At 39.6% G+C, this 14,763-nt stretch overlaps 2 protein-coding genes and 1 pseudogene across 2 annotated transcripts in view; 2 read left to right on the forward strand and 1 right to left on the reverse strand.

Annotated features, from left to right (window-relative positions):
* LOC145499550 (uncharacterized) overlaps window positions 1–14,763 on the reverse strand; it is a 96,557-nt gene that overhangs the window by 54,369 nt on the left and 27,425 nt on the right. The gene's annotated exons all lie outside the window — the stretch shown is intronic.
* On the forward strand, window positions 19–1,437 carry LOC145499486 (uncharacterized). Its single transcript, XM_081479002.1, has one exon. It carries the CDS (start codon window positions 369–371, stop codon window positions 1,434–1,436), a length of 1,068 nt encoding a protein of 355 aa, XP_081335128.1. The 5' UTR covers window positions 19–368; the 3' UTR covers window position 1,437.
* On the forward strand, window positions 1,654–3,163 carry LOC145499485 (uncharacterized; annotated as a pseudogene).

Raw genomic sequence — 14,763 nt, forward strand, 5'->3', positions numbered from 1 at the left:
CTCGATTTTGATGGAAGTTGTATTTCCTGCCATTCATTAATTTTGCCCCCTTATCTGACGCAGAAAATACTTCTATCATGAGAGCAGGACGTTGCCATTTAAGTGTACAACCCTTTCCGGCCGCGTTCCGCGTGCCCAATTGCACTTGGTTACTGTCCTCGCCATTTTCTTTCTTGTATATTCGGAACCTGGCTTTGACTTGCTTATCGACTAGCTACAGTTTTAATTATGGGCCTATCACGTCTGCCCTTCGCGTCGCGCATCGGCATTTTAGTTCAGCCCTTCTCGTTTAACAAAGGTAGCTGCATGAACTCCTCTTTGTTCAATCACGAAGTCTAATTTTATTTAATTACACTCTCTGTAAAGCTATGTCTTCTCGTAAACGCCAATCTGCCAGCGCCTCTCGCGGTCGACCCAAACGTGTTCGTGCCACTCCTTCGGTCTCGACAGCAACGGTGGTCCCACCTGCGACCGCTTCCACTGTAGGTATGGCGGCCCTAACGGCAACCCTTACGACCGCTGTGACCAGCGCCGTTCAAGCTGCAATGAAGACTCCAAATTCGCCGACTGACGAGCCTCCTGCAAGTGAGGGTGCGAGCACCGCCATGACGGTCGAAGAGGCGGTCTCCGAGCAGTTGGCCCTTCTCACATCGCCAGACAAAGGTACTCATGAGCCCAGCTCCTCTGGCTCTTCTTCTCTAGACTATTCAGAGAAGCTAGTATTTTCCAGTATTGCCCTCGAGCTGGGAGGCAACGTTACTGATAAGGTCAAGGCTCGAGTCTGGGCTAACGAGTTTGTAGATTTCAGTCTTTTACTTTCAGTATCCCCTAGTCCTGACCGTTATTCTTTGTCAGTCAATACCTCCTCTCTCAGCTCGGGGGCTCATCTTACTCTCAAGCCTTGTAAGACTACGAAAAAGGTCACTACCATTAATCAATGGATATCGGCATTTCATACTTTCGTAGCGATTTACGTTGTTAGGTTTCCTAATGAGGCACCCAAACTGATGAAATACTGCGAAATCGTAAGAGACATTGCCGCTAAGTCTGGCGATTGGCTCTTTTACGACGAGCAATTTCGCCTCCTCCGGCAAACTGCTCCTAACAAGTATCCTTGGGACGCAGTGCATTGGGAACTATGGCTAAAGGTGACATTTCGTGGCCGACAAACCCCATCTAACGGCGACCGGCCCAACAATAGTCGACCCCGATCCAGTCAGTCGCCATTTCCGAAAGGTACCTCTTGGGCGTTTCAAGCCGGTCGCTTCTGCGGGGGTGGATGCAAATTCGACCATAAGTGCTTCAAATGCGGGGCAAAGCATCCTGCCACTCGCTGTAACGCCGAGGGTCAAAAACGCGCTAGTCCACGGCCAACCTCCCATCCTCCCCCGCAGAACTCCACAGCCGATGACTCCCGTAAAGGCAGATCAGCTTGAGGGCCTTTTAAATGGCTATCCCTTCCCTTTAAAAGATTACTTACTTCGAGGCTTTAATTTTGGTTTTCGCGTACATTTCGAGGGCGAGAGGCGAGTTTTTGCACCTCCTAATTTAAAGAGCGCCCTTGCCCAACCGGACATTGTTCGCGATAAACTAAACAAAGAAATTACCGCCGGCCGTATAGCGGGTCCTTTTCACAACCCTCCTTTCCCAGACATGTTTTGCTCACCTTTAGGTATAGTTCCCAAGAAAAATCCCTCAGAATTTAGACTAATTCATCATTTGTCGTTTCCCCGAGGTTTCTCTGTAAATGACTTTATCCCTAGCGAATTTTCTTCGGTGTCGTACGCAACAATCAACGACGCTATTTCCGCTCTGAAACGTACAGGCAAGGGCTGTTTCATGGCTAAAACCGACATAAAGTCGGCTTTTAGGATTATCCCAGTCCATCCTGACGATCACCCCTTGCTGGGTATGAAATGGGAGAACCTTTATTACTATGATCACTGTCTCCCAATGGGTTGTTCTTCTTCATGTGCCATTTTTGAAGCTTTTAGCACCGCTCTCGAATGGATAGCCATTCATCGTCTGGGGGCCTCAAGCGTACTGCATATACTCGACGACTTTTTATTTATCGCGGAATCTGCCGAAAAATGTCAGTCAGATCTTAATAACTTCCTAGGAATGTGTAAATTCCTTGGCGTCCCTATCGCCGAGGAAAAAACCGTTGGGCCAAATACGGTGCTGCAGTTCGCGGGTATTACGCTAGACTCTGTTTTACAAGAGGCTAGGCTCCCAGAGGATAAGCTTCAGAAATGCCACACTTTGTTATCCATGTTTTATTCACGCCGGAAGGTTACACTTTAGGAGCTCCAATCACTCATCGGCCTCCTGAATTTTACGTGCTCAGTTATCTTACCAGGCCGAGCTTTTTTACGTCGTCTTATTGACCTCACGATAGGTCTACAGCGCCCATACCACCGTATCCGTTTAAACAAAGACGTTAAAGCCGACTTACAGGTTTGGATGCAATTTCTAGCGGGTTTCAATGGGCGTGCTTTCTTTTTAGATGACCTATGGGTTACCTCCACCTCGCTCGAGCTTTTCACTGACGCAGCCGGTTCAAAAGGCTATGGCGCAGTTTTCGGTCGAAAATGGTTTTATGGCTCGTGGCCTGAGTCATGGAGTTCCTTAAATATTACCTTCCTCGAATTTTTTCCCATCATCATTGCCTTGCATATTTGGGGGCCGAGCATGGCCGATAATTCAGCGCTAGTTGAAGTTATCAACCGGCAAACTTCAAAGAATAAGCTCATTATGTTATTTGTCAGGGATTTAGTCCTTACTTCGCTGGAGTACAACATTCTATTTCGGGCGCGACATATAGCGGGTATACACAATTCTCGTGCTGATTTTTTATCCCGCTTGCAGGTGAAACAGTTCAAACAAATTTTTCCAGAGGCGGACGAAATGCCGACTCAAGTGCCAGTCAGCCTTCTGCCGAAGAGCTGGTCGCTTCCCTGAACGATCTGCTTTCCTCGGCCCTGTCCATGGGATCACAAAAGTTGTATTCCCGAGCTTGGAAAGTTTTTCGTGACTTTTACCACCAATTCGTGTGCCCTTATTCATTTCAACTTCCGATTCCTCCAACCGCAATTGCGCTTTTTATATCATATCTCCGCGCACGCAAATTGGCCGCGTCTACAATTACCTCTTATCTATCAGCCATCAGCTAGGTTCACAAAATGGAGGAATTACCTGACCCAACTAAGACACTTTTGATTCAAAAACTTTTGACTGCGGTCAGTAAACAAAGGTCACCTGATACCAGACTTCCTATCACGAAACCTGTTCTTTCCCAGCTTGTGCGTTCACTACAGCACACCAACTCTTCGGCAGTTCAGCGTACACTTTTCAAGGCTATGTTCCTGACAGCTTTTTACGGTTTTTTCCGCATAGGAGAACTAGCGAGCAAGAGCCCTGAGTGCGGCAATGCAGTTGTGCAATTTGAGTCGCTGTCATTTTTATCAAAGGACGGTTGCATATAATCCTTAAAGATAACAATCTGTCACTTTAAACATAACACGAACAATCGGCCTGTGGACATTATTATAACACGCGATTCTGCTTCGCCCTTTTGCCCAGTACAGGCGATGCTCGAGTATTGCAAAGTAAGACTTTTCTCACCAGGTCCACTTTTTTGCTTACACAATCGTCCTGTTACTGTCACCCAGTTCAACGCTCAACTGCGCTCTTGTTTATCTTTTTGTTCTCTCGACTCAAGCCGATACAAAAGTCACAGCTTTCGCATCGGTGCTGCTTGTCATGCTGCTGACCTAGGTTTCTCTGATTCCCAAATCAGGGCTCTTGGTCGCTGGAAGTCTGATGCGTTTAAACTTTATATCCGTAAGGGAAGTGGTCAAAATTATTATACATATAAGGGACCCACTAAAATAACTTGAGACTACTGTCTCTTTTTATAGCCCCCTAGCCTTATCCAGATACCAAGGGTTTCTTTTATAGCCCCTTCCCCCCCCCCCTCATCCCTTAACCTATGGTCTCTTGCTTAACCCCCCCCCTCCCAACTACACACACAAAAAGAAACACACAGAGAGAAACAGTGTGCCGGGTTGCGTACACTATGGTCACATTATTGTTCCTTTAATCGACCTTACAATATACAATCATCTCTAGTTTGCATACCTTTAAAAATTAGAAATAAACCTTGTGGATATTTGAAAACAAGTTCGACAATCATGTTAAAGATTTTTTTAATGACGAAACACAAAAAAATCCCCACATTGTTTTGCGCTCAAGTACATGGTGTCCCTGTAATGAATGCCTGCCTACGCGAAGCACATTAACTCTGAACATAAACATAAACTGTGGACTGCCGTAATAGTAATTAACCAGCTTTCATATTGCTAAAAACTATCGACGCACAAACTACAGAATTGAGTGGCACTCTCTTCAATGCGTAACCTAGAGTAGCTAGGAAACTTTCTGTAACCGTTTTGTCTGTAGAGCTACTTGAAGACGCTAGCCTACTAACTTTTAAAAACACTTCTGAACAAGTTTACGAGCTTTATGACGCTAAAATCTCCAAAAAAGTGAAAAATTATTCCCGCAAAAGTCGCTGGTTCACAAATCAGGCGCAAGTAAATGCATATTTCACGGATCATGGAAAAAAAATCAAAAACCAGTTTCCCGAGGACGGAAAAGTGTAGCTAAGATATTTTTACGAATCACGGAAAAAATAAATCCTAATTCACGTTTCACGCAAAGCAAAAATGCCCATTCACGCGTCACGAAAAAAGTATAGGGGACCCTCTGTCAACAATTACCGATAATTAACCGCGCGGCCATGGGCCGAGCGCGGTTCATGGTTTACCCGTGTAGCGTTGCACTTTCGTCCTACGTGGCAGACATGTCTAACACCTTTCGACCAATTGTATGTGTTGTTGTTTCTTCCAATGAAAATGCGTTGTGATCGTGTCCTCTGAGATTATTTTACTAGGGGACGGGACGGTGTTTGCCAGTTGAAAGCTCGAAACCTATCGATTGTGACTTTTATCGTGAGGGTGTTTTGCCGGATCTTTCTGCATGTTCCGAAACACATTTACAGCTGACTTTGAAGCCTAATATTGTTGGTAAGAAGCTTTGTGAAGTGTAGTGTATTGTATTATGTTGTTTGTAGAAATGGAGTGAGCAATTTATATGGCTCAAGTCTACGAAGCCATTTCGACATGTTCATCAGCAATCTAAGTTTTGTTGATCGTGTTGCTTTCAAGCGGCACGAACTAAGCTGGCACTAGTTTGTATAGTCCACACTGTTGTGTTTTGAATTTTGCAATTAAGATCTACCTCCGTCACGGGCATAAAGAAACGCTGTCGTGCAGACAGAGCAAATTTTCACTCAACTTATTACCACCTTGTATCGCCAAATGCCACCAAATATACAGCTTAGTTGGATAAAAATGCTATAGAGCAAAGCAAAAACAGTAGTTTCGAAATAATGTGCAGGATTGCAAGGATTAAAATTGGTTACAGTTCAAGAAATTTGAGTTTAGTTCAGGATGTCAAGAAATCGAGTTTACCATTCTTGTGACAGTTTGAACTTTCGAGCCTTTATTTTGTCTGGTATTTCTTTGCTTCTATCAGTATTGGGAATGATTTCTACCGATGTTAAAGTAAGCTTAAAAGTAATCTCCTGGGCACAATCATGAAAACAAATGCACAATACATTTTCCTGAATGTTTCCTACCAAGCACAGTCTCTAAAAATAAATTAAAATAGGTCACCATGCTTGCAAAAGAGATATGATGTACCAGTCTTACCCTATTTTGCCAGGTCTTTTAAATAGTACTATTCATTTATTTTATCACTCCGCATTACATTTTGCGGTGGCTGGAAGGTACAGTTTTTTGATGAACTTTGATAGGCATGCATGAATTTTTGAGCGTAAGGAACAACATAATAAACAACTTATGCAAAAGAATCGAAAATAATCCAAATAACATACAATCCATGAGTAATGATTTTGTTTTTGATGCTATTGAATAAGTGTAAAATTCTGCGCTTGAAGCGTTCGCAATATAGTGCTAAGGAATCACCAGTTAAGGTCAGGGTTGTTTGTCCTTCTGTTCTTCTTTTCCTCTGTTGTTGACTTGCTACCTTTAAGCTGTTTGTTACGAAGCAGTGTTTTGTAGACACGCAGTGTGTATAGTCATCATGTGAGGCTGCTTCAAGAAGTGCTTGCCTAGGTTTCCCTTTCTATACAGCTGGTCCAATTAGTACATATTATAGTTCACCACTGAATTTTCTCCGATTCTTATTGGTTTAAATTGATCACATGACGCAATAGTGTTCATCCGTGGAGAGACGCTATCAGCCCATAGTGCCTGTCTGAGGAAAATACCTGGATGGATAGTACTCGTCCGTGTAAATGTTTCTGTAAAGAAGCGGGCTTACAGAAAGTAGACAATTGAAATATATTAAGTGGGTTTTTGTCTGTTTTCTTTTTCAAATTTTACATTTGGCTTCAACGACCTTCCATGGCTTTCATCTAAAAAAGTTGAAAATAATTCAATATGAATTTTGAACTGGCGCGCGGAAGAAAATTTAGTGGTGAACGATAAAGACAATAGAGTGTTTATGTCTCGGACTAGCATATTTGTTTTAAGAACATCAAATTTCCATGGGGCAACTATCAACCGATAGTTCCTCGACAGAAACTCTCTATCGTTTAAATAGGGATACATGCCAATACCTTGTCATGTCTTCATTAGGTGGCATTGCCATTATCTCTTTGTGCCAGCTCTTGTGTGAGGAACATTGCCATTCTTGTTATCTTCTGGAGAATTTATTCATGTTTTTGGATACTTGGGTTTTTTTTGTTCTTTTAATGTAAAAACAATTAAAGAAGGAGAAAACGGTTTGTTTATCTACTTGTATTTTTATTCTCAAGGATGTCTTTTATCTCTTGGTAAATATATATGGGTTATTGACCAAGTGTGAGGTCAAGATGGCTGGATATTGTCCAAGTTCATTTTTTGCGAGTTTATGGACCGAGACGGAGTTGAGGTCCATAAACTCGCAAAAAAAGAACGAGGCCAATATCCAGCCATCTTGAACGAACAAGCTTGGTCAATAAAGGATTTATTATATGGCTTTCGGGGAAATTTTTCTTGCGGGACACGGCAGGTAGTCCCGAGCGGGCAAGATAGCTCCATCTTGCCCGCTCGGGTAGCCAATCACAGCGCAGGATTTGATTCATCTTGCCTGCTCACGGAGCTAGCCATATAATAAGATGTAGTTCTCACCAGCTAAACTTTGCCACTAGAGATTCAGTCTGTTCTGTTTTGGTTTCATTGTCAGTTGAAATAGACTTTAAAAACGTAGGTCTTGATAAGATAGTCATACTCTTGCAGTTGTTTCTGATTGAATTTTGTTTTCTTTTAAATTTCCCTTTACTGAGGAACAGCTTTTAATCTACAAGGCTGTACATGTATGTTATTTCAAAACAGTCAGTGTAACTTAAAATATAATTGCATTTGTGTGATTTTGTGTTTAACAATAATGCTTTGAATTTCTGTTTTTGCAGTAATGGATGATCATCATGGGTTGGATGAGGGAAAACATGCACAAACCGAAGAAAGTCATAGTAGAGAAGGAACTAGGGATGGTGAGCATCAGCCCTTACCATGATATGTATCAGTTGCCACGCATTGATAACTTTTTTAGAGTTGTGTCTTGCCAAAATAATTCATTTTTTTGTTACCTGTACGTAATTGGGTCTTAACTGTAATGGCAGCACTTTCTCAAGAATTTTAGGGCTTATGTCCTCATATTATACTTCAATATCTGGTTAGCTTATGAGTTTTTTCTTGTACACTAAGTACTCCAGCAATACTAAGAAGAACATTGCAAACCAAATGTGTTAGAGGAAGCCAACTTTTATGTATTAGAGAAAGCCAACTATTATGTGTTAGAGAAGGCCAACTATTTTTCAAAACCCATCTTCTTCGCACCTGGATAAATTAGCCAGTTTCTAGCTTTTAATTCCTTTTCATCCCTGCTATGAAGGCTTAAAATTTAGCGCAGGGAGTGTTTAGTAGATGGAGTTTCAAAATCTTAAGGAAGAAGTGATTATACAGTACCACGTTAATGCACAGCTTATTATTCTTGTGTATCCATCAAACTAGTCAACAACCCATTGTCCCCACTAGAACAAAATAATTTCGTTTTTAAAATTGATATAAAATAAAAGTCTCAACTTACTGGTAGTTTGGGAGGTTCTGTGGTATATTATAGGTTAAGGTATAGATGTATTGTAGTGATACAAGCAATTTTTGCTGCATGTTACACAGAAGATATTTGCATATCATATGTAGTTACTCAAGCATTAGTCACAGTGCACATATTTTTCTATTCTTTGTTGTGACTCTTATTTAAAACCCCAAAAGCTGTGAACAAGACAGCTTGTAGGAAGTTGAGCTTTCTGTGTTAGCAAATGACAACCTTAACTTAAATGACAAAACTGGTAAACCATACATGTACAATTGCCCCTACTGTATTCTACATGTATACTTACAGCCTGCAAAGCACTCACTTTCTTTCCTGCAATGGTTTGGGGCACAACAAACATAAATGAATTAAGAGAGGTTGAGGAGTCGAGGAGGCAGAGTAAAGAAAACTTTTGGACGCCGCAAAGCTCTTAGAATGAGCTTGACGGCTATTAATGCAGTGTTCGACACTAACTTTCTTGCTAATTTGCCCTTTGGGCAACTAGTTCTGTTTTTGTTGGTTCCCTGTGTGTCTTTTTAGTTGCCTACCTGGTAGACTTTTGTTGCCCATTAGCACTCACGAGAAAATTTCAACTTGCAGAAATGCTCAACTTTTTTATAAACTTGCCTTCTTGTTTTGGTGTTGCAACAGTGATTCATTGGGTGATTAATCAGTCATAGAGCACAACCCTCACAAGATTTTAAACATCCACGAACTGTGCCCACACATTTTGATGAGACTCCACTTTTCTAACAAATAGACCCAGTGAAGCACTTTTACTGGTCAAATACAATGAACCAACTGTCATGAATGAAAACATAATTCATGCCCAGAAGCACATCATTATCATTAATATTATTGTTATTATTTTTGTTGTCATCGTTGTTGTTTTTATTGCTATTTTTATTTATTATTATTGTTATTATTAATAATTGTCTTTTTAACTACATATTAAGGAATGGCAAAAAGATGGCTCAGCCTGTACCTGTAGTGCCTATTTTGTATTTGTAATCATAGATTAATAAAACTGCTTCTCTTCCTCACCAGAGATCAGTCGGGGAGTAGCTTACAATCCTGACAACAGTGCCCCATTTCTTTTTGAGTCACAACAGTAAAACTTATAGCCAAAATGTTGCCGTACCGTACAATTTGTGTGGAAAGACTTTGACACAAAAGTTATTTCCAAATACTGTTGCAAAATGCATCTTTGAAAATTCAATGAGGTTATCAAGCATTTTATAGTATTTTAAGAACTAGGGATTAATGCTTTTTATGGTTTGCACGATCACTAATTGACTAGCCACTTTTATTTAGCAAGCTTTGGGGCAAGCTTCTCACAAAATTTGGGTTCATGGCTTGTTTTGGAAATGAGAGTCAATTGTAGAAACTTTCAGTGAATGTTAGAGTTGAGTTTACATGTATTTGACCTTTAAGTTAATACTTCTGAACTTCTGCTCAAATGATTTCCCCAAAACTTGGGCATGGTTTGTATTAAGTCAGAATAAGCTGGTTCCAGAAATTGAGTAAAAGTATGCCAGCAAAATTTTTTTTACTGGTAGTGTTGTTGTCCAAAAAATGGGGTCCAGTCAAACACCAGTGAGAATAAAAATATTTTCCCCAGTAAATGGAATTAAGTAACATTATCACCGAGTGAAACACAAAATATTTCCCAAAATTTCTTAGCCAACACTTCAAAGCCCCAAAATTTATGTTGCAAACTTTGACATGGGGTAGTGTGCCCACAATAACTGCAGAACCACCTTAAGTAATGATGAAATGGAATCAATAGAATAACCATGATAAGAATGGTGTTATCCTTTTGATACAATATTAATAACAAACAGTGGGGCTTGACTTTTCAAAATTACAGAAAAACTCAAATTGCATCTAGGGCCACCAGATCACAGTTTTCAAGCAACATACATTTAAATAGAAAGGAATTGTTAGCCAAATTAACTTTAACTAAAAATAACAGGCACTTTTTAAAAATAAAGTGGTTTGCTATTAAACAGTTAAAAAACAGTTCCTTTATATTGCTATATGTAGAAACAAAAAAAATGAAAAGGGTTTGTCAAACACAACTCGATACACCACCACCACCCACATAAATTATGATACTCTCCCATGTAGATGTGGAAGGAAAACACCTTGTTTTCACTCTAAGAGGAACTGGAGTTTGCAAGCCCTGACAGCAAGCCCTGACAGTTGTTCAGATTGGTTTCTTTGGAGTTAATGACAATAAATTGATTAACACCAAATTAATTAAGAGAGCACTCGACAACCAAATTGATGGCATTTTGTTGGGTTCTTCATTAGGCCGTTGTTGTTGTTTTTTTTATCATGACAGAACTCAAAAATGATATTGTTCGTAAAATGCTTGACAGTGGCCTTATAAATGAGTAGTTTTATGGACGTTATTTTGAAGATATGCTGTTGATGGACAAACCAAATAAATCTGACATGTTTTACAGTCAACAAATTTGAAGATGGCTTGATCCATTTCCTGGACATTTCTCTGAAAAGAACATCCATTGACATTTATAGGAATCACACAAACACTGGACAGAATGTCTTGTTTTCTAGTCAAGTACGTTGACTTGCCAAAATTACTTGGGTTAGGCCTTGTTGCACCAGGCTTCTCGTATATGTGAAATAGACTCTCTCATTCAGAAACAAAGAACAATGATGAAAACGTTCTGTTAGGGAATGGCTTTCCTAAATCTGTGGCTTCTAATCTTGTGAGGTGTTTCAGACACAGTAGCTCGGAACCTAGAACATCTTATCCCAATAACAACAAGACTATGAGTTCTAAGGATTTTAAATTCTAATGTGGGGTTTAGGACTGGCACTAGTTTTGCTAGGCTAATGATGTAATTTTGAAAGCAGATGGGAGCTCCTCTGGGGGCCTGTCCAGGAATCCCCATCAATGTCCCAGGCCAAAAATGGCATGTGCTTTGAACTATTACTTCATCTCATGCAGGAAGGAAGTGATCTCTGAACAGTTTTCATTGAAGTGCCTTGAAACCAGAACCAGAGTATTAACAATATTACGAACAACGCAACAAAGAAAGTACAGGATGCAAAACAGAGCACAGTGATGCAAACCCAAATGCAAGTTAATTTTGAAACCAAATTGAAAATTGCTATGTAGAGTGAGACGGGTAACTGCAATCACAACTGGTGGTTTGCTATTTGCGTGAAAAATTAGCAGACATTAAGTTGAAGGAAGTGAGTTTATAGAGAAGTCCATTTGCACCATATTAATCAAAAACTGGTTTTCTTAGTTAGGTATAGAAATACAGTATGTTAATAAGTAGTTTCTTAGAAATCGATTTTGAAATAAAAACTAGCGCTAAGAAGTCACGACGTTTCGACCTCTACGAGGTCATTTTCAAGTGAGTAAATTTTCTACAATAGCATATAGCCATAAATATGTTAAAAACAACTTATAATAGATAAAAATGTGGCGAACGCTAAAATGTGATAAAATATGTGAAAAAGTGTTAAAAATATACAATGGAAAAATAAAATAATCTTAGCAAGAATTGCTCTAAACAAATAATTGGGCGCGAATTGAATCGCACTGTTTGTTTAGCATTGGTTTCAGTTCTTTGATAAAAAAAACATTTCAAAAATAAGGTAGCCAAATTTGTTCTGACACTTTCTTAAGATTCGAAAACTCTGTGCGATGTCTTCTGGCTCCATATCGTGCTGCTCTCTGAGGTGGTTTCCGATTGCCGATCCTTTGTGTTCTTCAATTCGTTGGTGTAGGTGTCGGCACGTGTAACCGACATAGCCTGCATCACACAGGCCACACTGAAATGAATACACCACGCATTGTTGACTCACAAGAGGCTGCTTGTCTTCCCTGACCTTAATTTCATCCTTGATCTTTCTACTTGTGTAAACTGGGTTAATATCTGCGTTGATCTTCCGACTGAGGTCAGCCAGCTGTTTACGTACTACGTTTGCAGATTCCTGGTCCTTGTAGGGCAACACGATTCTGACTGGGGCTTCTCTTTTATCAGCCACTCGAGTATGTGAATCCTCGGACACTTTTGATTCAATAAATCTGCGAATGATTGACTGCACAAGGTCGTCAGGATAGCACAGTCGGGAAAAGATCTCTTTAAGGCGTTCACATTCCTCGTGAAAAAACTTCCACTTTCAAAATACAGTATGAATATTTATAATTTGAATTATAATAATATTACTGTTGTACTTTAGATTGTAATTCCAATGCTCTTTTTAAAAACTGATTTCAGTTTCATTAGGTATTTTGGTGCTTTGGGCCCAAAACAGCAGCCTGAAAACGGTCCTTGTAAGTTGACAAGCCCTTGAATAGCCAGGAAGTTTCAAGAAATGGGCCCTGAAGAGGCAAAGGGCCGACTTCAGACACAACTTAAAGCGAGTTTCAATTAGTCCAGCAAATTTATTTCACTTTCCGTAGGAGGAAGGTAAATTCCTAAAGATAAACATGAAACGAATTACTACAAATAACTAACTGAAGACGGCAGAAAACTAAGAGGAAAACACAAACAGACGATAAACTAAACGGCTTACCAAAATGCTGGCAACGGGGTTCAGGGAACCAAGAAGATACAAGTGTACCGGACGATAAACTAGCACTAAACGAACATGAAAGGATAACACAAATATAGACGCAACGAAATTTACATACGACGCGAGAAAAACAGCATGCAGAATGTGAAAAAATACATTAACATACGGAACAAAAAAGGACACAAAGAAAACACGAAATAGCCGTAACAGGCCCCTTCACAGAAAGTTTCAGTTTTCCACAATATTGTTGTGTCTATTGATGAAGTAAATCCCTCTCCATATTTTTAATAGCCTGGCCAAACCATACCTGGAGGTATTACATGATATGATCGATGAGGAGGAGGGGGAGTTAGAAGAAGACGAAGAAGAAGAAGAAGGACAAGAGGATCAAGAAGAACAAGCGGAAGCGCAAGAAGAACAAGACAATGATGATGAACACCTCTACAGAAAGTTAATAGAGGATGAGTTTAGTGACAGTGATAAAATCAGCATTTATTTCGTAGATTTTTTAAATTTTTATCAGGATTTCTTTAACAGATGTATTAATACGTAATAATTAAGTAAATAGAGGATGAGTCTGAAATTGTTTTGATTGTTCTACATTTACAACAGCTTATTCAAATTAGCCCAAGCTCAAAGGCTGAAGAAAATATGTCATTACTTTTTTTTTTTACTAAATGAACCACAAATCACTGTGTTGCCTGTGACTAGTCTGTTGGATATAGATTTAAGGGACAAAAGAGTGACAGAACTTTTCATCTTTGTAATAAGAACCCAGCCACAGTGGTGCCTGACTAACTGTGTCCACCTTCCTTGGTTTAAATAAGCTAATCAAAATGCATGAATGGTGAAAATATCAAGCATCGTGTAACCTGTTGATCAGTCAACAACTCCACCTCTCACATTTCTTTTCATAATTTGGATTTGCCAGATTTGAATGGAAGCCATAGGAAAGTTGTTGAAAACATGTCAAAAAATGATGAAAAAAAATTAGTTTGGTGGTCTGTGTTAGAAGTGCACCACTGTAAATGCAATGATAAGTATTATATTAGTATGTCCAAAAGGCATTTATCTGTCAAAAATAGAATTTCTCAAACTAATTCTAACTTTGGTTATTTTGCCTTTGTAACAATACAAATCTCAAGATTATAGTGGTTTTACAACACAGGCTAAAAACATGCCCTAAAATATAATTTTCGAAAATGTTTGGATAAAGCAACGGTTTGTATCATACGTGAGCATTGCAGATAATTCAAGCCAATTAATTCAAGGTCACAAGTCAGATTGTTTTGGTTCGCCCGTGTGTAGAAAGATCTATAAGATTCCAGTTGATTGTGATAATGGTAATTATACCTGCTCATGAAAACACCAGTTGTATAAATTCCAGTCTAGCCATAAATAAATAAAAAAAGATTTGTAATCTTCTTTGTCATAACTGAATTATGTTATTGAACTAGTATGAGGTCCGTGTTGGTAAAACGTTGGTCGAGTTCTTCGCCTTGCAATGTTACGGCGAGATCCATAGACTTGTTAAAAAAAGAAATACCCATATCAGTATCCGACGTAACTTTCATTCCATGTTCAATGCTAAATTCCTGAGGGGTGTGCCTACAAACGAGGACTAACAATAGAGCTATAAATCAATGAACATAATAAATCCCTCTAAGATTCTCTAACCGAAACAAGTGATAGGTTGAGGTACCACTGAATTCCTAATTTTCAACCTTCTGCTTTCATTTCATCGTCTCTCCCGGTTAATAACACGCACCCGTTGTAGCTAGTTCCAGCCGATCCCAGGAATGCAAATCTCATTAGCAGTCAGTGCTCTCTCTGATAACCATAACGAGTACTTTTAAGGGTATCAAATCTTATATAGGAGGTTCGGTGATATTTCTTTCTAAAAACAAAAACTGAAATAGTGTTCAACATAACCTTGCTCAGCACGTTTGCGAAAATCTATTGGTTCCTTTCAGAGGT

This window comes from Orbicella franksi, chromosome 10, assembly GCF_964199315.1.
Source record: "Orbicella franksi chromosome 10, jaOrbFran1.1, whole genome shotgun sequence".
Lineage (NCBI taxonomy): Eukaryota > Metazoa > Cnidaria > Anthozoa > Scleractinia > Merulinidae > Orbicella > Orbicella franksi.